The following is a 21,217-nucleotide window of genomic DNA, read 5'->3' as shown; positions in this document are numbered from 1 at the left end:
TTCCACAGATCTGTTTAGGGATCTCAAATATAGGGTTTAGGGTTTTTAGCTGGCACATTATATTAACATCTCATATATTGTTAAATAAAACTCACATACTTAATGTACCCCATATTTTCTTTTTTAATTGAAAATTATCTTAATACACCTTACATACTTCCTCATAATACCCTCACACCCTCACATCCTCACATCCCACATTCTCAACATACACATTACATTTTCTACATACACCCCATATTTTTTGTACATCCAACATTCTTCAATCTTAGAGTACTCATTTGTTTCTTGAATCTCTCATTGTTCAAAGTTTTCCGCGTTAGTACCCTTCCCATTAAGAAAACTTTGGAAGTTCTTAACAGTAAACCCTCCTTTTATAAACCACAATCACCTGTTGCTCCTCACTTGTGAGGGCCAGTTCCGCAGAGAAATGGGAAACCATGTCCTCCATTGCTCATTCCAAAATCTCTGAACTCCATCTGGTTGTTCTAGCGATTGTTTCTATGAGTACTCATAGCACTCCAATTCGTATCTTAAATAAATATTGGGTAGTATGGTTTCCTGGGGAATCACAAGCAGGTATTTGGGAAGAAAGAAAGGCCTCCTATAAAAAAAAAAAAATTGACAAAAAAAATTTGATCTTGATTCACAGTTTGATGCTCGGCAACATATGTTTGAGAAGATAATTATGATACTTTTATAAAGTTTTATAACCCATATAAGAGAAAAGGTTTGGGTAAGGAGGGATAGGCATGTACGAAAGTGCAGTGAATGTTTTTAAAGGTACGTAGTTTCATTCGTTAGAGTTTTATTCAACAATGGAGGATGAGAGTGTGAGAGAGATTTTGATAGTTGAAGAAAATAAATAATACATTAAAAGTGATTTGGGGTATATTAAGAAATCTCTTATTTTTTCCAAACCTAATAAGGTTGAAATTGTCATTGCATAAGAGGATAATTAAGTCATTTAATATTAAACTTAATGTGAGATGCATTCAAAAGTATGTGGGGTGCTAATAAAAAAGACCTTTTTAGCCCCTTGATCGTAGTTACTTTGTTAAATTTGTAATTTATTGGTATAGGTTAAAGGGCGAAAGACCTAAATACATGAACAAACCTAACCCACTTCCACTCCACCTGCCCACACTCGCTTCATATAATATGATCTGGTCGAAATTATTATTTATTCTCAGAATCTCAGTGCCCAAATAATTGAACAAAAGTTGGATTGAAGGTGTTTGGTGTCAACTGTCGAGCACATATATAATGGACTGGTTGATCGAAAACCCTAAGAAAATATACGTACGTATATACAGAGAGAGAGAGAGAGAGAGAAGTAAAAGGAAGATATATCATATATACACTTAAAGTTGGGAGAGAAAATTTGGCCCAACCCGACAAACAACTTTGCGAAATCTATCAAGCATGGGACTCCACCACCAAACCCTACCTTCTTTAATTTGTTAGAAAATCAAACACTCTTTATATATAAGCAATGACAACCAAATATCCGTATACGTTTAGTCTTAGATTCTCATATGGGAATGTTCTTTCTTCCACTACATGTATATTTGTCATGTGCTAGCATTTTGCAATGCAAAGACAAAAGAGTAGTAAGTAAATGATTTTAAAAATGTAATGCAAAGGAGATCAAAATTTTAAAACAAATTTTGTAAAATGCATGACGTGGTTGTTGATAATTAAATTATTACTTAAGTTATAATTAACGTGCTTATTTTATATTGGTAACACATTATGATTTCCAAATTTGATCTAAAAAATTGGTCTATCTAGCTTTACTCTTTAAAAACACATGGAATTAGCAAAAAAATTTCGATATCTCCCGTACGTTCTACTTTTCCTTGATATGCCCCCTTATATCCCTTAGTCCAACAACTTAGAAACTTATTGGCCATTGCAAACATCCCACAGATTAAGTCACAATACCTGCTTTTTCCTAAAAGAGAGAAAAAGAAGAAGCAATGGCAATTAGGTAATGTTACATTATATTTATTTGAAGTGCTAATGATAATTTTCTTCGTCAGATTGTCGTGGTGATTTATTTTCAAGCACTTGAGTGTGCATGCCACTGAAATCTTCTGTCATTTGTGCTCCCTACAATTGCCACAATCGCATTAGTTAGATTTTTAAATTAAATAAGCTTCATAATTAATTGACAAAAAGTTTGCTTGCGTTTGTTGATTTTGGGAGAGGCATGAGTGGATGGTATAGGAAATACAGTTTCAGTTTTCAAGGACTCATCAGGCCTGAAGATTTGATATGTGTAATAAAAGTGGCAATTGAATTGAATTGAATTGAGAAGGAGGGAACTGTAACTGCAAGTCCACGATATAGGTAGGATAGTTCAATTCATGAATGGCAAGTCGCAACCCTAATTTAATATGTTGCCTTCTCAATCTGCTTCTTTGACTTCATTCAATTTTATCGACATCTATGGGCCTCAACTCTGAAATGAAATCACTGGTAGTTAATAAGGCCAATTTGAAAGTTTCAGACACCCTTTCAAAAAATAAACTTGATATTACCACCACCTTGTAAATTTTAAAACTTTCACCAAAAATCCTTATCATGAACAAAGTAGGAATACAAACATAGTTATGATACAAAAAAACTCATTATTCTAGTAATATTCATTTCGTGTCGTTTTTTCTTATTCTTTTTTTTTAAAACACCTCGGTTACAATATTAAAATAATCAAACCCTAAACCTATCAAAATTCGAATTCATTTCCGTAACCTTCCTCACCACTTGATCTTTGTTACTACTATGTGTACGCAGTGCACTGAACTCATTTCGCTTATGAAGGGTCGACCTAGTTTTCCGTGGTTTGTAAGACATTGTGCTTGACAAGTTGACACAGTACTAACTTCTAGGTTACCAAGAGAATGAGGAAGATGTTAGAAGAAAGTGGAATATGTGGATAGTGCGTGTGAATTAATTGAAATGATTACATCATCCCTGTAGTAAAATATAAAAATTTGTTCGAATTATTAAAATAGGATGGTGCTATATGTACATCAATTTGTATCTTCTACACACACAATTTTATTTTTTGGTTATCGAATCGAATGAATTGAAAAAAAAGTAAAGGTCGAAATTAAGAGGGAGTGTAGAAGGTAAAAAGAAGTGTGTAGATAGTATCACCCAAATTATAACCATATAGAGGTGTGTTTCCTTAAGATGAGATCAAGAAAAATTATAATTTATTACAATGTAGAGTTTTTTCCTATACATAAATGATCTCAAGTTGAAGAAAAACTTGTGTGAGGTTAATCGTGCTACAGGACAATGCCTAATGGACTCAATCAAAATTTGACACGTTTTAAGAGTAAACAACAATTTCCTATTTACATAAAAAATTAAAAAACTATTATCTCCATCATTAAAATTAAAATAAAACAATAACACCCCTTCCCAGACTTCCTCCAATGGAAGAGCCTCAATTGCAAGTCTAAAGGTGGGAAAAGAACTCCAATATGGGTTGATCAGTTTCCTAAGTAAATGATGTTTGTTGCTTTCGTCTCATTCCTCCAGTTTGTGTATTAAATCTTCAAAGAATTGAAATCCATCACTTCATATTTTTTTTTCAATGGATTTAGTTGGAATTGTATGGACTTTGGTCTTGAAAATGACTACATATGATTGAACCCATATTTGTTTTCTCTTATTTTTTTTGGGCGATGAACCATTTTTTGTAGAGACAAAAAATCTATGAAAATGATAAATATAACGCTTATTCCTTCAAAATTAGTCAAACGATACCGCCCACGAGGGAGGGATGAATTCTCAGATGGAGGAGGGCTCCAGTTAGATGATTGGAGTCTATTTTCTACTTTTATTTATCTTTATAATACATTTTCAATTTTCTTTGTGAAATTATGAAAGCTTTAAAAGATAAATTATTAACTAAGAAATCATAGTTAAATTTTACCATGTTTCAAATTTTGTTTGAGTTGTAGTGTTATGTTTTTTTTACCAAACGATATTATTTATATTAAAAGGGTGAGAGAAGTCGTAGTTCTATTAGACATTGTTTAATGGCACAAGAATTTTTTTATAACTTTAGGAGGTTATTTCTTTATTAAAAATTATTTTATAGAGATTTTCCTATAATACTAATATCACATCTATTTTTTTACTAGTATGACTTCATTACCTTAGTATAAAGATATCCTTGTATTAGAATGAAAACCTAATTTTTTCAGAGATATGCTAAAGTTTAATGATATCAAATCTTATTGATTTTTGTTGAATAATTTATAATATGAACGATTTCAATCGCAAACATAAAATTTTGCAAAACAATTACAGAATATTTTGACAAGAAACTCCTCTCATCCATTGGAGAGCTGAGTTAATTCCATTTTCTAATTAAAAATAGTTAAATCATGTGTCAAACATAAACTGGATTGCCGAAATCACGTGCATCAAATTATAACATATCAGAACCCAGTTACTATTAACCCATGAATGCAAATGATGCAGACACGAAGCGAGAGGATATTGAGATGATTTCGTAAAAAGCAAAAGCGAGAAATGTGACTCCGCCTTCCATCGACATCGGTATAACATTTGAAAAGGATCCAGATCCTCTTCGGATTTAAGAATCTTGAGCCTAAAGATTAATTGATCCGACTCGTTAAAATTTGATCAAACGATTACAATTATTATAACTTTAGTGAGACTTTCTGTTTGTAACCATTGGATCAAATTTCAACGGACCAGATCAATTGATCCCTAAGCTCAGGATTCTTAGATCCGGAGAGGATCTGGATCCATTTGAAAATTCAATGTACGAAAGTGCTAGGCCACGCAGAAGAACACAAAAGCTGTAAAGGAGATTGAATTATTTTTGGCGTTTAGGTTAAATAAACCATAAAGTCGCAGAATAATCTAGCAGATCCTGGATTTACAAAGCATAAAAATTGCAGGTACAAATGTATCGGTGGGGACTCTCTTTACTTGATTGAAGAAGATTCAACGTTAAAAGTTTTATGAATATTTAACTTAGCAGGAAGCTTTTTAGGTTTGAATATTCCATCCTCGATGTAATCCACTATGATCTAACGCGTTTATTATTTATTGAGAGATTATATTCACACATCCTAAATTATTTATCTCATATTTTTTTAAATTTTTAATATTTTCTACACACCACCAACACTTGATAGAAAAATATTAAAAAAATTAAAAAGGTGTGGAAGAAGTAATTTGGGATGTGTGAATATAAATATATATATTTTTAAATATTATCAGTGTCAAAAACTATAAAAATATAATTTTTTTTTGCTAATATCACAACCCTGAAGATATGCATCAAACTATTTGTGTTTCGATTAACATCTATCTCAAGCTATGCATCAAACTATTTCCATATAAAAATGAGCTTAAACTTTTTCCTAAGGAAAAATTAGTATCCGGTCCCTAGTTAGTAATGTTCATTGATTGAAATCTTTTTAGATTTTAATCCAAGTCCCTAGCATTAATGTAATGATGAATTTACATGTTAGTTACATAATTTTATAAAATACAAACTAATAATAGATTTAGATTTTTAATACTCACACCTTTATTAAACTCCTAACTAATTTTCAATTCAAAACATTCCAAAATAAATAAATAAAATTAGAATAAGTTTGTACCCATTAGCTTTTTTTTTTAATGTTTTCAATTTTGTAATCTTATATGTACGCATTCATGCAATTTTATCAAAATTTTAATCTTAAAATGTACTCATTCTTAAATATACCAATTTGTTATATGTAAAATGTACCCTTTTTTTTATATAAAATCTATTCAATTTTTTTTCTAATCCATTTTTACATTCTTTTTGCTTTAATTTGAGAATGTATCTATATCAAGTTTAATCGAAGAAATTTACTAATGTTATTAAGCCTAATATCTTTTTTTTTTTTTTGTGATTTTGAAGAATGTACCCATATTTTTGGTACAATAACTTTTTGATTAATCTAGATGGATGTACCCATGTTTATATATATATATATATATATATATATACACACACACACACAATAGTATAATTTATATTTTAATATTTTTAATCCCACAAATTATGGTTTTTTATTTAAAATCTCATTAATATAAACAACTATAAATTTCAAAATTTTAATTTAAAAAAGATATTAACGTATATAGAAATGAATTATCGCATTAATTTCAGGGACTTCGATCAAAAATTGAAAACCAACAAGTTTCAATAAAAAAATATTCATAACCAGAGACCACATCCAAAGTTTCTCTTTTCCTAATAACACAACCCTAAAAGGTAAATATGATGTAGCTGGAGAGGTTTTTTTTTAATTTTTTTAATTTTTTTAATTTTTTTAATTAGTGTAGGATGGTGCTTCATTTATCCATTGAACTCGTCATGTTTCTTGTCTTAACATGGGAGAAAAATGTGATACTTTGAATATTTTAGGGTCTTTTATAACATGAATTGGTTTGGCCTAGGGCTGGCCACGATTTGGATAGGTTCAGGTTTAGGTTCAAATCACGATCCAAACCGCACATTGCGGTTTGCCTGTATTTCAAATCACAACTGAACCATATGACTTAAAATTGTTGAAATTGGTTCACCAATGTTGTAGTGTAGTTTGGTTCAATTTGTGGTTTAACATGCACATATTACCAAATAAATTTGTTTGAGTAATGTCGAAATAAATATAAGAAAAAAAAAGTATATACTATCAGTTTATAAAAAATCCATCATCAAACTTCAATCTCATAACTCAAAATTTCAAACTTTCAATTTCATGACTCTAAAATAATGCGAAATTAGTTAACCAGAATATTCAAGTTATTAATGGGTGAATAATTCATTATCCTCATACAAAGTGAATTAAAACGCCATAAACTCTCGTATTAATAGGGCAACCCCACGTTCAATAGGATGAGTGTATATCAATTCACCTTGACACACAACTTGATTGATCCATAGTGCATGCATGTTAAAATGTTGTGATATTTGCTAGTGAATTGAAAGTGATCACTGTCCTAAAATGACAACAATTTGATGGATGTTTTCCACGGATGCCGACACATACAGACAGGGGGTTTGGTAGGGTAACGAAATTGAGAATTGAGAAAAGGGCAGTTCCTACTTTAATAATTAATTGTTGAACCAATCTTTGGATCTACCACTACCACTACCATATTTTTGCCCTATCAGTCCGTCCGGGGGGGTCAAAAATGTTCAAAATTCAAGTACATTCATGCATGCATGCATGCTGATTGCTGAATTGGTGGTATATTGTTATCCTATCTTACTATGTTCCTTATGCATCCACCAACCAACACACACCAGAACATCCCGCTTTCCCACTAGTAATTTTCATTGTCTTGTTTTCTATTTGGTTAAATGGGCATGGTTTTGTATGTTATTAAACTTTTAAGCATTTGTCAGTTTCGATAGGTAAATGATTATCACACGGATTTGTTATTCTCTTACAAATTCATGTTGAATTGTGTTTGTTGTTTTAATTTAATTTATTTAAACTTATGGTCAGAAATAAAACCGATGTGTAAAAAGAGAAAACGAAATGATATCATTTTCTGTTTCGATATTATTTTAATGGTTTTCATTTTTTTTTTCCTTCTTAAAATGATTATTCAAAGTGAAGGAAGCATCCTAATTTTGTCGCAAAATATCTAAAAGGAAGTATAATTTTGATAAAGACATTTAACCATCGTACCATTCAACTACTTAAGGCACAAATTTTGAGTAAAATAAACACATATTTGTCCTCATTTGAGAAAGACCGGTTACTTATGGTTAAATTTGTGTGGTTAGGGGTAAAAGTTATATCGTCCAAAAATCTAAGCTGTTTTTTAAATTGAGTCTAATTGTAACATACTTATTATAATAAGGATTACAAAAATTTTCAATCGAAACATATTTAAAATAAAATTGAGTACAACTAATTTTGAAGAGTTAGATTATAAGCAAAAAATATCTATAATATAGATAGCTAAAAACGATTTAGTTGTGATATAGATAATTATCGACAAAAAAAATCTATGATATAGATATATCAAATAAGTAAAAGGACTGAATGCAATATGATTGAACAAATTTTAAGATTTAGGATATTACAATTCTTTAAAATTTCAATTTTATCACAAACTTAAAAAAAATATAATAATTATTGGACATCTAAGGACTCGAATATGAATCCTTGCTCAATATCGTATATGGTTTATATCAAAAAATTGGAAAACACTATAAGATTGTTTTAGACTTTTGGTCGAGGATGTCCAAAATTTGGTTCCTCATCTGAATCAGATGATCACCAAAATAACTGTTAACTGGACCTATGCATCGACCAACACTAAATGGGACAAGGCCCTAACCAACAGTCTGGCTTAGTCTTATGATCCCACTTCTAAAATTTTTGTTGAGTTCATATCTTGTTTTGAACTCCATATTTATTAGACACAAGACAACCCAAAAAGAAATCGACACGAAATTAACGAGTTCAAATTGGCCATAAGCATGCTTGTGTCATGATCGTGTTGTTGATGCAGTGTGTGTTTTTGGGTCAATCCACTTGGAAACTAATACGCTTCAACACGTCGTAATGCACGATTCATGTAAACCATACAACACGAGATAGTACATCTTAACTGAAGGTGAAGTGGCAAGTTTAACCCGTTCATTTGATGTAAACATTAAAGTTTATGAATATGTTTGTAACGTTAAATACTAAACCGGTTAATCGTGTCACTGTCGATAAACATGTTTAATGATCGTCGTGTTAGGGTTTGAAAAAAAAAACGACCAGAGCAACAAGTGTGTCATGTTTGAGCTGACCCTAATTTGTTCGTGTCGAATTCATGTCAACCAGAACTTGACCCGTGAGCACGAATTGACACCCCTAACTCTTGGAATAATTGTACGCATTCTCTTTATAGTATTAGAGGAGGTGTTTGAAAAGAACAGGCCCATTAGCCCATGTATGTTCAAAGTTGGGCTACCCTTGGATTCGGGTTGGAAACCACTTGAACTACGAATCCCATGCAGAGAGTGAATTCAATTAGCGAACGCAATATGCACTTCATTAATTCTACTTAGCTGAAATTAATCAGCATTATCTTACCGAAGCTCGAAGTTGTTACAGTCGCGAACCACCCATTGAAGCCCAAGCTTCTATACAAAGTCGAATCTGAACCCAAGGCGAGAACCAAAAACACGTTTCATTTTCCTTTTCGCTTCGTTGCAACAAACATTTCATTTCACTTTGATCTTGGGTGGATATAAATGAATTAAAGAAAATCAATCGCTGCCTCAACACACGTTTTATTTTTGAGGAACATGTTCGAGTACCATACAAGCCATATGACACAACTTAGAAACCTACATGTGATGCTCTAAATCAAGGAGTTGTAGAGAGCGTCTTGGTTTGCATTTGATAGATCGATTACCCACCGTTTATTTTCTATCAATGTGATGTTGAGAAAGGGTATCAAGGGACCATCTAAATTCTAAAACGGTTTCATCTCCAACGTAAAGTAGTAAACACAACCTCTTCATTTTCTGACGAAAGAAACCCCCTTCTGAATGCTTGCTGCTAGTTCTTTCTTTGCCTTCTCCAAGCCAGCCCTGTTTTGCAAACACGGAAAAATGTAAAACTTTTCGTATAGATTGAGTCAATTGCACGGCTTCAAAACAGGTAAGATTACGGACCTCTCATACTCATTCAGGGGGCCAAGAGGGTAGATTTCCTCGGCTCCAGTACGGCCAAGCCGCACCTTGGATGCAAAGAAGGGAAGTTCAGTCACCTACACTAGGCATGCATTCCTTGTTAGGTCGAAGACAAGAAAGACCAGTTTATGACATAAATTCAGTTCATACAGAGGCAAATAAAATACCAGTAACATGCCTGAGAAGCCAAAAATGCACATTCGACAACCCCAGCATCTCCTCGCAAGCCACGGAGGCATGCGTCTGCAAATTTAACAGCAGCATATGCCTGCATTTTTTTCAGTTACTGTAAATACAACTGCAATAACAGAAACAAAAATAAATTAAGAAAAAGTAAAACTTCAGAAACTACCAACCATTGATAATGTTGCAGAACCAGCTCCAGCTTTTGCCTGAAAAACATGTAAAGATTGCCTGGTAAACTAGCACTCTTGAGTATCAATAAAATTATGGTGGCACGAAAATGCAAAAGGTTTTGAAGCAAGGCACTGTTTTTTAATTTCCAATCACAAAATAGAGGAGACTTCACTCTTCTAAAAGATGAGATGAGACTAAGCATAGTGTTAAAAACATGACAGCACTGAGCCAGAGAGTGGTAGCCTAAAGACAGGAAACCAGGTTGGTATATGAAGCAGAAGACAATGCTATGACTACTAAACCTCTTGCATAAGACCTCATAACCACTTAAGGAGTCTGTGCAAACACTGAGGGAATGGGAAAAGCTCTCAATACCAGCTGCTTTCATTTACAAGAGCAATTTTTGAATCCTAATAAGCAAATCTTTGACATGAGCTAGTCCGTGATACTAAAGTACCTTTATCCCACCCTGTTAATTGTTATCATGTCTTTTGCATGCCCAAATCTGCAAGTATTCACGATGACCACAAAGAAAGTTGCTGCAAATAGAAAGGGAGTCCACAACTATTGCTTAGATACTCCATCAATTGTACAAAATGAATCCAGAACGAAATCGCGCTAAAGCTAGGGCGTCACCCGTAAGTGGCGCGCTGTGTGGCCTGAGCACAGTGATAAGTGAGCAAGGGTCGCTGTATCTCCATCGGCACCCGGATGCAGTGTTAAATGAGCAAGGGGGCTATAGAAACTTCTTTTCGAACGACTCCACTCAAAGTTGTTTGGGAGCATATGCTCCTATCAACTTTACACGGGACACACAAAAGAAGTACTTTGATCATATTAGACGGGGAAGGGTGAAGAAGCTAGGACAGAAGGGTAGAGTTCAAGAGAGCAAAATGCGTTTAGGAACGTGGAATATAGGAACCTTGACGGGAAAATCTATGGAAGTAGTAGAAGTTATGGTGAGGAGAAGGATAAATATTATGTGCCTACAAGAAACTAAGTGGGTTGGGTGTAAGGCAAAGGATCTAGAAAACTCAGGGTTTAAACTATGGTATTCGGGCACAAATAGAACGAGAAACGGTGTTGGCATCATCGTGGACAAGACCTTGACACAAGATGTTGTAGATGTCAAGAGGGTAGGAAATAGAATCATGGCAATCAAGATTGTAATAGGACAAGAACTTATCAATGTGATTAGTGCGTACGCACCTCAAGTAGGGTTGGATACGAGTTCGAAGGAGAAATTTTGGGAAGACCTTGGAGACTTGGTGCAAGGAATTGCTCAGACGGAGAAGTTATTTATAGGAGGAGATTTAAATGGACACGTGGGCAGGGAGACAGGCAACTATGGAGGTTTTCATGGTGGCCATGGTTTTGGGGAGAGAAACGAGGATGGGGAAGCTATCTTGGATTTTGCAATGGCATATGATCTCTTCTTAGCCAACACCTTCTTTAAGAAGCGGGAAGAACATGTGATCACCTACAAGAGTGGGTCGTCAAAAACACAAATAGATTTTCTTCTAATGAGGAAAAGGGATCGTATAACTTGTAAGGATTGCAAAGTTATACCAGGAGAGAGCGTGGCTAATCAACATCGCTTGTTGGTGATGGATGTACATATCAAAAGAGTGAGAAAAAAGAACAAGACTTGGAAGTGCCCAATGACTAGATGGTGGAATCTAAAAGAAGAAAAACAAGCCATTTTCAAAGAGAAAATAACCACCCAGTGTGTGTGGGATAGAGAGGGGGAAGCTAACCAAATGTGGGATTCCATGGCTAGTTGTATCCGAAAAGTAGCAAAAGAGGTATTAGGAGAGTCCAAGGGCTTTGCCCCACACCAAAAGGAATCTTGGTGGTGGAATGAGGAGGTACAAACAAAGGTGAAGGCTAAGAAGGAATGTTGTAAAGCCTTATACAAGGATAGGACCGATGAAAATGGTGAAAGGTATAGAAAAGCGAAGCAAGAGGCGAAGAAAGCTGTGAGAGAAGCTAAGTTAGCGGTTTATGACGATATGTATAAACGACTAGATACCAAAGAAGGAGAGTTGGATATCTATAAACTAGCTAGAGCAAGGGAAAAGAAGACAAGGGACCTAAACCAAGTGAGGTGCATCAAGGATGAGGATGGAAAGGTTCTTGCTACAGAGAACGCGGTTAAAGACAGATGGAAAGGTTATTTTCATAATCTTTTCAATGAAGGACATGAAAGGAGTGCTTCTTTAGGGGAGTTGAGTAACTCAGAAGAGTGTAGAAACTACTCTTTTTATCGTAGAATCCGGAAGGAAGAAGTGGTTGTAGCTTTGAAGAAGATGAAGCATAGAAAAGCAGTAGGCCCAGACGATATACCAATCGAAGTGTGGAAAGTTTTGGGAGAGACGGGTATAACATGGCTCACTGACCTTTTCAATAGGATTTTGAAAACGAAGAAGATGCCAAATGAGTGGCGAACGAGCACTCTGGTGCCTATCTACAAGAATAAGGGCGATGTACAAAACTGCATGAACTATAGGGGTATTAAGCTAATGAGTCATACAATGAAGCTCTGGGAGAGAGTCATTGAGCATAGATTGAGGCAAGAGACACGGGTTTCGGACAACCAATTCGGGTTCATGCCAGGGCGCTCAACCATGGAGGCAATCTATCTCTTACGAAGATTGATGGAAAGATATAGAGATGGGAAAAAGGATTTACACATGGTCTTTATAGATTTGGAAAAAGCGTATGATAGGGTCCCAAGAGACATTCTTTGGAGAATTTTAGAGAAGAAAGGAGTACGAGTAGCATATATCCAAGCTATACAGGATATGTATGAAGGAGCAAAGACTGCCGTAAGAACTCATGAAGGACAAACCGAAAGCTTTCCCATAACTGTAGGATTACATCAAGGCTCATCCTTAAGTCCTTACCTTTTTGCGTTGGTAATGGATGAGTTAACAGGACATATTCAAGATGATATTACTTGGTGTATGCTTTTCGCAGACGATATAGTGTTGATAGATGAAACTCAAGAAGGGGTAAATGCAAAGCTTAACCTTTGGAGAGAAGTGTTGGAATCTAAAGGTCTTCGCCTAAGCCGATCAAAGACAGAATATATGGAGTGCAAGTTCAGTGCAAATGGAGGCCAAAACGAGTTAGGGGTGAGGATCGGAGATCAAGAAATACCAAAGAGCGACCGTTTTCGTTACCTAGGATCTATCTTGCAAAAGAACGGAGAATTAGATGGAGATCTCAACCATAGAATACAAGCTGGATGGATGAAGTGGAAGAGTGCATCCGGCGTGTTGTGTGACCGCCGTATGCCACTGAAGCTCAAGGGAAAATTTTATAGGACGGCAATAAGGCCGGCGATGCTGTATGGCACAGAATGTTGGGCGGTGAAGCATCAACACGTACACAAAATGGGTGTAGCGGAGATGAGGATGCTTCGTTGGATGTGTGGGCACACGAGAAAGGATAAGATTAGGAATGAGGATATCCGGGGTAAAGTAGGAGTAGCCGAAATTGAAGGAAAGATGAGAGAAAATCGGTTACGGTGGTTTGGACATGTGCAAAGAAGGCCTACTGACGCTCCGATTAGAAGATGCGACTATGGGACAAAGGTTCAGGGCCGAATGGGTAGAGGAAGACCCAGGAAAACTTTGAGAGAGACCCTAAGAAAAGACTTAGAGTACTTGAATCTAACAGAGGACATGACATAGGACAGAACACAATGGCGTTCTAAGATTCATATAGCCGATCCCACTCAGTGACTTGGATTTTCCAAGTCTCCAACCGAGAAGTTGTCCTCGCTCGGGAAATTAAGGGAACACTACCTCAACCTACATGCTCCACTCACAAAGCTCCAACATACAAGCTTCAACAAAAGAAAATTCAAAGAACTTAGCGAAGAAGGCTTTGGTGATTTAACACAATACGTTGAAATGAAGGAAAGCTTATTTATTGATATCCCCGATAAATTACAAATATGTACATATACTTGAGTCAAAATAAACAAACAAGAGGGAGCCTTCACAAAGGTTGCTTAGGAGAAGTCTCGGCAGTCGGTAGAGCCCCAGAAAGAGAAGGCACCGGAGGGGGATCATTCGGAGCCTCAGTACTGGACAGAACCCTAGAAGGAGGAGGCATCAGAGGTTGATCATTTGGAGCTTCATTACGCGGTACAGCCCCAGAAGACGAAGGCAATAAATGCCTTTGGAACAAACCCACAAATCTCTGATGATCAAGTAAAACCTGACCATCAGATTCCTTCATCTGGTCAAGCTTCCTCTTCATGTTTGTAGCATAGTCATGTGCGAGCCGGTGCAACTGTTTATTCTCATGCTTGAGCCCTCTAATCTCCTGTTTGAGACTCATCACTTCAGCCGCCAATGATTCAACTTGGCGGGTTCGAGCAAATAGGCGTTGGGCCATATTAGACACAGAACCTGCACACTGAACACTAAGAGCCAGAGAATCCTTAACAGCCAACTCATCAAACCGTTTGGAAAGTAGTCTGTTATCTTTGGGAGTGAGAAGGTTCCTGGCCACTACCGCAGCGGTCATATCATTCTTCATCACGGAATCCCCAACGGTAAGAGGACCAGTAGGGGAGACGAAGGATGGGCGCCATATGTTGTCTGGAGAAGGCGGGGCTGCCTCTTCAACAAGGTTCAAGTCAAAACGACGGTCGGAGGGGCCAGACATTTTCAAAGGTGTAGAAAAGAGAAGAGGTCGGACAAATCAAGATCTTAGAAGTGCAAGAATGGAGCTTCTACTGGTGGATATTCAAGTGTGCTTTGGAACTTAATGTCAGCCTCTATAAAAATCTGCACTCGACGAAGCTTCAGAAATCGAAGAGGCGTTGCTTTCTCAAAAGCTGGGCTGCTCAGAGACCACGAGGGTCGATCTCAGAAATCGAAGAGGCGTTTGCTTTCTCAAAAGCTGGGCTGCTCAAAGACCACGAAGGCCGATCTCAGAAATCGAAGAGGTTTGCTTTCTCAAAAGCTGGGCTGCTCAGAGACCACGAGGGCCGATCTCAAAAATCGAAGAGGTTTGCTTTCTCAAAAGCTGGACTGCTCAGAGACCACGAGGGCAGATCTCAGAAATCGAAGAGGTTTGCTTTCTCAAAAGCTGGGCTGCTCAGAGACCACGAGGGTCGATCTCAGAAATCGAAGAGGCACCTACTTTTCCAGCCTTGTCAGCACCTGTCACACGCACTCAGCTTTGCGGAAATTATGGGCATTCTGTCGATGATTTCTGGCGAAGTAGAAAGCACATGAATCATACTGTTCAATCACCCACTTCCCACACTCAACAGTAGCTCATGGGTACCACATATAACTTTGCCAAAGTCCTCTGACAAAGTTGAGACTACTTTTCCAGCCTTGTCAGCACCTGTCACACGCACACTCAGCTTTGCGGAAATTATGGGCATTCTGTCGAAGATTTCTGGCGAAGTAGAAAGCACATGAATCGTACTGTTCAATCACCCACTTCCCACACGCAACAGTAGCTCATGGGTACCACATATAACTTTGCCAAAGTTCTCTGACAAAGTCGAGACACGTGAAGCTTGCAACTCTCACTACATCGCTCTGACCAAGAAGGGTAAAAGAATAGCAAAGAAACAACACTAACAAAGTTTAGACACATAAATTTTGACGGCCTAGCTACCATATTATTACCCACAAGGGTAAAGGAACAGTACCACTGCTGGATAATTGGAAAGTCCCGGTGTGTCAACCTCTGTGCTTCATGGCAAGGTAGACTAGCAAACATGCCCAACCTTTACTCACATTCGAGAAAACACTCCCAACAAGATTGCTTGCCCCAAAATCGAAGAGGCATCGCCCTCCGAATCTCGAGAGCCAGACTCCCAACATGATTACTTTCTCAAAAATCGAAGAGAGGGTAAAGGAACAGTACCACTGCTGGATAATTTGAAAGTCCCTGTGTGTCACCCTCTGTGCTTCGTGGCAAGGTAGACTAGCAAACATGCCCAACCTTTACTCACATTCGAGAAAACACCCCCAACAAGATTGCTTGCTCCAAAATCGAAGAGGCACCGCCCTCCGAATCTCGAGAGCCAGACTCCTAACATGATTACTTTCTCAAAAATCGAAGAGAGGGTAAAAGAACAGTACCACTGCTGGATAATTGGAAAGTCCCTGTGTGTCAACCTCTGTGCTTCGTGGCAAGGTAGACTAGCAAACATGCCCAACCTTTACTCATATTCGAGAAAACACTCCCAACTCCCAACATGATTACTTTCTCAAAAATCGAAGACACCGCTCTCCGATTCTCGAGAGCCAGACCCCCAGCATGATTGCTTTCTCAAAAATCGAAGAGGCATCGTTCTCCGAATCTCGAGAGCCAGATCCCCGACATGATTGCTTGTTCGAAAACCGAAGAGGCACCACTTTCCCAACTTCAAGAGCCGGATCTCCTTGGATAAAGCTTGTCTGTAATCTTCACACGCAACATCAGCTTTCCAGATACCACAGACCATTTTTTTCAAAGTGCTCTGACAGAGTTAAAACTTGTGAAGCTGGCAGCTCCCACTACCGTGCTATGACCAAGCAGGGTAAAGGAATAGCATTATTACTTGATGTTAGGGAGACTCCTATATATGTCGACCTCCATCCCCAACGGACAGGCAGACCTGCAAAAATGCTCAACCCTTCCTCTTATCTGAGAGGGCACTCCCAACGAAGCCTTTCGAAATATTCAGCTTTCTTTCCCCCCGATAATACCTCTGTAAACAAGCTATACTAGAGCAAGAATATCTCATATCATCAGGGTTAAAAGCAAGAGTATCCCATATCATGCTTTTTCCCTGTCTTTTCCTTTGGCCTTGTTCTTACCTGCAAGACAAGGAGAAAGAGAGCAATCAGTCAGCACTTGGAATCAAGCTTCCAGCCAGGAACTGACTGCCTGGAACCCCTTACCCTGACATTGCTCCCGAGTACTCATCTTTAACATCTTATGCTTCCAAGGAAGATACCGCATCTGCCTGAGGAACAGATAGGGCAAGTGAGAAGGATACAAGGAAGCATGTGGAGACAAGCGTAACAGCACACGTGCCGATACATCCACTACTCTGTCAAAAGCAAAAGTATCCCATATCAGCAGGGTCGAACGTACTCTAGATTTGATGGACTTGTTTTGACCCTCAAATTCTTCAGTCGGCCTTATACTTTGGAGGAAACCAGAAAACCCTCCAGCCCAGTTCAAGAATAAGCCTGTGGAAAGTTACTTCTTCAAAAGCAAAAGTATCCCATATCATCTCTTCTCATTTTTCTTCTCTTTATCCTTCATGCTGCCTGCAAGATAGGGAGAATGTGAACAATCAGCCGGAGCTCTGATTGCTTACCTTGTCTGTTACCTCTTTCAGCAGATCCCCTAGCTCGGCGACTTGGGGGACTCCTACTACATGGTTTGTATCGCGCTTGACCAAGCCTGAAACTACAAGTAAGCTTCAAGTGACATTGATACATTACCTTGTGCATCTCCACCAGTTACAGATACCACCCCTGGATGGAGGAAGAGTACTTCCAGAGAAGATTCCACATCTACCTATGAGACAGATAAGGAAAGTCAAGCCGATACCACACTCCGGGACTTAGAAGTTTCGTGGTTACGAGATCATTCTCCCACAATATTTCCTAATGTCTTTTGTACTAAATCATTCACTTGTACTCCCTAAAGGAGAGCTTGAACCTATGTACTTGTGTAAACCCTTCACAATTAATGAGAACTCCTCTATTCCGTGGACGTAGCCAATCTGGGTGAATCACGTACATCTTGTGTTTGCTTTCCTATCTCTATCCATTTATATACTTATCCACACTAATGACCGGAGCAATCTAGCGAAGATCACAAAAAGTGACCGTTTTCGCTACCTAGGATCTATCTTGCAAGAGAACGGAGAATTAGATGGAGATCTCAACCATAGAATACAAGTTGGATGGATGAAGTGTAAGAGTGTATCCGGCGTGTTGTGTGATCGTCGTAGGCCACTGAAGCTCAAGGGAAAATTTTATAGGACGGCAATAAGGCCAACGATGTTGTATGGCACAGAATGTTGGGCGGTGAAGCATCAACACGTACACAAAATGGGCGTAGCGGAGATGAGGATGCTTCGTGGGATGTATGGGCACACGAGAAAGGATAAGATTGGGAATGAGGATATCCAAGGTAAAGTAGGAGTAGCCAAAATTGAAGGAAATATGAGAGAAAATCGGTTCCGGTGGTTTGGACATGTGCAAAGAAGGCCTACTGACGCTCCGGTTCGAAAATGTGACTACGGGACAGAAGTTCAGGGCCGAAGGGGTAGAGGAAGACCTAGAAAAACTTTGGAAGAGACCCTAAGAAAAGACTTGATTACTTGGATCTAACGGAGGACATGACACAAAACCGAGCGCAATGGCGTTCTAGGATTCATATAGCCGACCCCACTTAGTGGGAAAAGGCTTTGTTGTTGTTGTTGTTGTTGTTGTTGTACTCTCTTAACACCTTCTACGGTACTTTGTCAGGGTATCAGCCTTAACATACTATTCAGAACTTATAATTCTTCCAATCTACAGTCTACAAGGTGTTGAAGCTGTAAACAGACTTTCCCACATTTGTACTGTCAAATAATTATCAAACTAACTTTCTGCATTAAATTAAAATAAATTGTAGGATTTGCACTCACTTAAAGTAAAGCATATAGTCTCCATATGTAAATAGCAGCCAATCAAGAAAATAAGAATTTTGTTACCCACCTCAACCACCTCAGTGCCACCATTCTGAATGCGATCTGTTAGGTAATCAACTTCTTTTGGGGTGAAAGAGCATGGAGGTTTAACCTGCATAAAGCAATAACGACAATGAATTTAAATAAACTCTCTGCCCAATCACACACACAGCTGAAACATCTGAAAACAAGGTGTCCTAACCTGAGACAGAAGAGGCAAAATTGTAACCCCTGCATGACCCCCAACAACGGGGACGTCGATGTCCCTAGGATCAAGACCCAGAACCTCTGCCTGCAATCATATAACAATTTCATAATCTATAGCCAAAATGTGCAATTGGGTAGCAATAAAACATAATAATCAAATTACTAAATGCATACCACAAAAGTATTGGCTCTAACAACATCAAGCATGGTGACTCCCAATAGTTTCTTAGGATCAAAGGTACCAGCTTTTTTGAAAACTTCAGCAGCAATGGGAACTGTGGAGTTCACAGGGTTGCTAATCACGTTAACAATGGCATACGGACAGCACTTGGCGATTGCTTCACTGATCGTCTTGACGATTCCGGCATTGATGTTGAACAAATCGTCCCTTGTCATTCCGGGTTTTCGGGGCACACCGGCCGGAATGATCACCAGCTCCATTCCGGTCAGCGCTTCCTCCAGCTGCTGCTGCCCCAAAAACCCACGCACCTACAAAACCCAATAAACCAATTTTGCAAATTTAGAAATTTGAAATGAATGAATCAACGAATTTGGGATTTGGGGTTTGGGGTTTTGGAGCTTACTACGGCGCCGGTGTCCATGTGGCTGATATCGGAGGTGACGCCGGGGGTGTTGACGACGTCGTATAGGTGGATAACGGAGACCAAGGGGTTCATCTTCATTAACAAGGCGAGAGGCTGGCCTATGCCGCCGGCTGCTCCAAGTATGGCTACTTTGAAACCAGCGGCGCCGCCCTTGGCGCGGCAATTCAAGCGGCTAACAGTGGCAGCGTTCTCCATCTGGAGATTTGGTGGGTCCAAATGGGCGGAAATTCTAGCAATCCGTTGATACGCGTTTACTTCTGGGCTCGGCTGCTGCTGCATCGTGTGATTTTTTGTGACGAAAATTGATCTGATCGTCGATAAATAAATGAGCAGAGAGAGCGGGCGGAGAGGATGAGCGATGACGGGAAAGCTTTGCTGGGAAATTGGGCAGTGTGGAATATGGAAACTGATCTTATCCCAAGTTGAAGTTCCCAAAACCCAATACTATGACCGATCCGAACTTTCTGACTTCTGGCGCTTCGCCGCAATTGGGTTATTATGGGAAAAGGATTTGGATCACATGGATCCAAATGGTAGGGATATTAGGGATTCTCACATCTTAATTATTTATCATATATTGTGCGGTTAGAAATCATTTGAATGTTATTATTTAAAATTAAACATAAATAGTAATTAATGAAAACTAACCGCACGATATACGATGAACGGTTAGGATATGAGGATCCATATAATCCTCATAAAGAGGATCCAGAGAGGATCCGGAGAGGATCCTCATCCATGGAAAAAGCCATAATATGAAACGGGTGCATTTTTCTCACCGATAACTTTTGATAGGGGTGGAAAAAAAATCGGAATTTCTCAAACCGAATCAAATTGAACCAAACAAAAAAAGTCTCGAAACCAAATTGAAAAGTCTCAAACATAAGGTTTCAAACCGTTCAGCACGAGATTAAGGATGCCTTCATTCGGTAATCACGAACTGAACCGATAACTATTTTAATATAATTATATATATATATAATTATATATATATATATATATAATTAATAATAGCTTTTGAATTTGGTTGGTATTGAATCTTAACCATTCGTTAAAAACTTAACTCTCTCTCACCTTAATTCCTCACATACCACAGACTCTCGGCTCTCTCTCAACCTTCGAAGCTCTCTCGAGTCTTAACCCATCTTCCTCTCTATCCTTTATGAGTCTCCAACGTCACCACCCACCACCACACTTCACCCTCTTCAACCTCTTCAGCATCGTCACGACTATAGAGGCACACATCTTTGAATCTGTCCCTCTCAATCCTCTATCGACCACAATCATCTTTGCTCTATCTTTGGCGTTTAAGCTATTAAGGTAAGCAATTTCATATTTACAAAACAAATTAGGGATTTACAATTTAGGGCTTTTGAATCAAGGTTTGAATGAGGGATTTACAAATTGGGTTATTTATTGTATACATGATGGAATGTAGATTTTACATGCTTACGAGTCACGCACATGAGCTACACTCTGACTTGAGTTAGCCTCAATTATGTGTAACTCTTATATGATAAGCCTCTAACTAGTTCAAGTCTAAATTCCCTTAATCGACCATAAGCAAGTTAGCTTGGTCAAAGAAATAAT

At 38.0% G+C, this 21,217-nt stretch overlaps 1 protein-coding gene across 1 annotated transcript; it reads right to left on the bottom strand.

Moving 5' to 3' along the window:
• Nucleotides 1-9,321: 9,321 nt before the first annotated feature.
• Nucleotides 9,322-20,166, bottom strand: LOC103405405 (malate dehydrogenase, glyoxysomal). Its single transcript, XM_008344410.4, has 8 exons — nucleotides 19,607-20,166; nucleotides 19,197-19,511; nucleotides 19,018-19,107; nucleotides 18,844-18,927; nucleotides 10,099-10,134; nucleotides 9,921-10,010; nucleotides 9,725-9,819; nucleotides 9,322-9,640 (listed from the first exon to the last, which is right to left on the bottom strand). Exons 1-8 carry the CDS (start codon nucleotides 19,904-19,906, stop codon nucleotides 9,568-9,570), a joined length of 1,083 nt encoding a protein of 360 aa, XP_008342632.2. The 5' UTR covers nucleotides 19,907-20,166; the 3' UTR covers nucleotides 9,322-9,567.
• Nucleotides 20,167-21,217: the final 1,051 nt, after the last annotated feature.

The sequence above is a fragment of the Malus domestica genome, chromosome 02, assembly GCF_042453785.1.
Source record: "Malus domestica chromosome 02, GDT2T_hap1".
Taxonomy (NCBI): domain Eukaryota; kingdom Viridiplantae; phylum Streptophyta; class Magnoliopsida; order Rosales; family Rosaceae; genus Malus; species Malus domestica.
Note: the sequence above shows the minus strand (reverse complement) of the source record. Positions and strands in the feature narration are given on the sequence as shown.

Excerpts from the sequence above, each read along its gene's own strand:
- LOC103405405 (XM_008344410.4), bottom strand. The coding sequence starts at position 19,906 with ATGCAGCAGCAGCCGAGCCCAGAAGTAAACGCGTATCAACGGATTGCT. Across the intron at positions 18,928-19,017 it reads TTTTGCCTCTTCTGTCTCAG|GTTAAACCTCCATGCTCTTT; the intron begins GTTAGGACACCT and ends TGCTTTATGCAG. Across the intron at positions 10,011-10,098 it reads GTTCTGCAACATTATCAATG|GCATATGCTGCTGTTAAATT; the intron begins GTTGGTAGTTTC and ends AAAAAAATGCAG.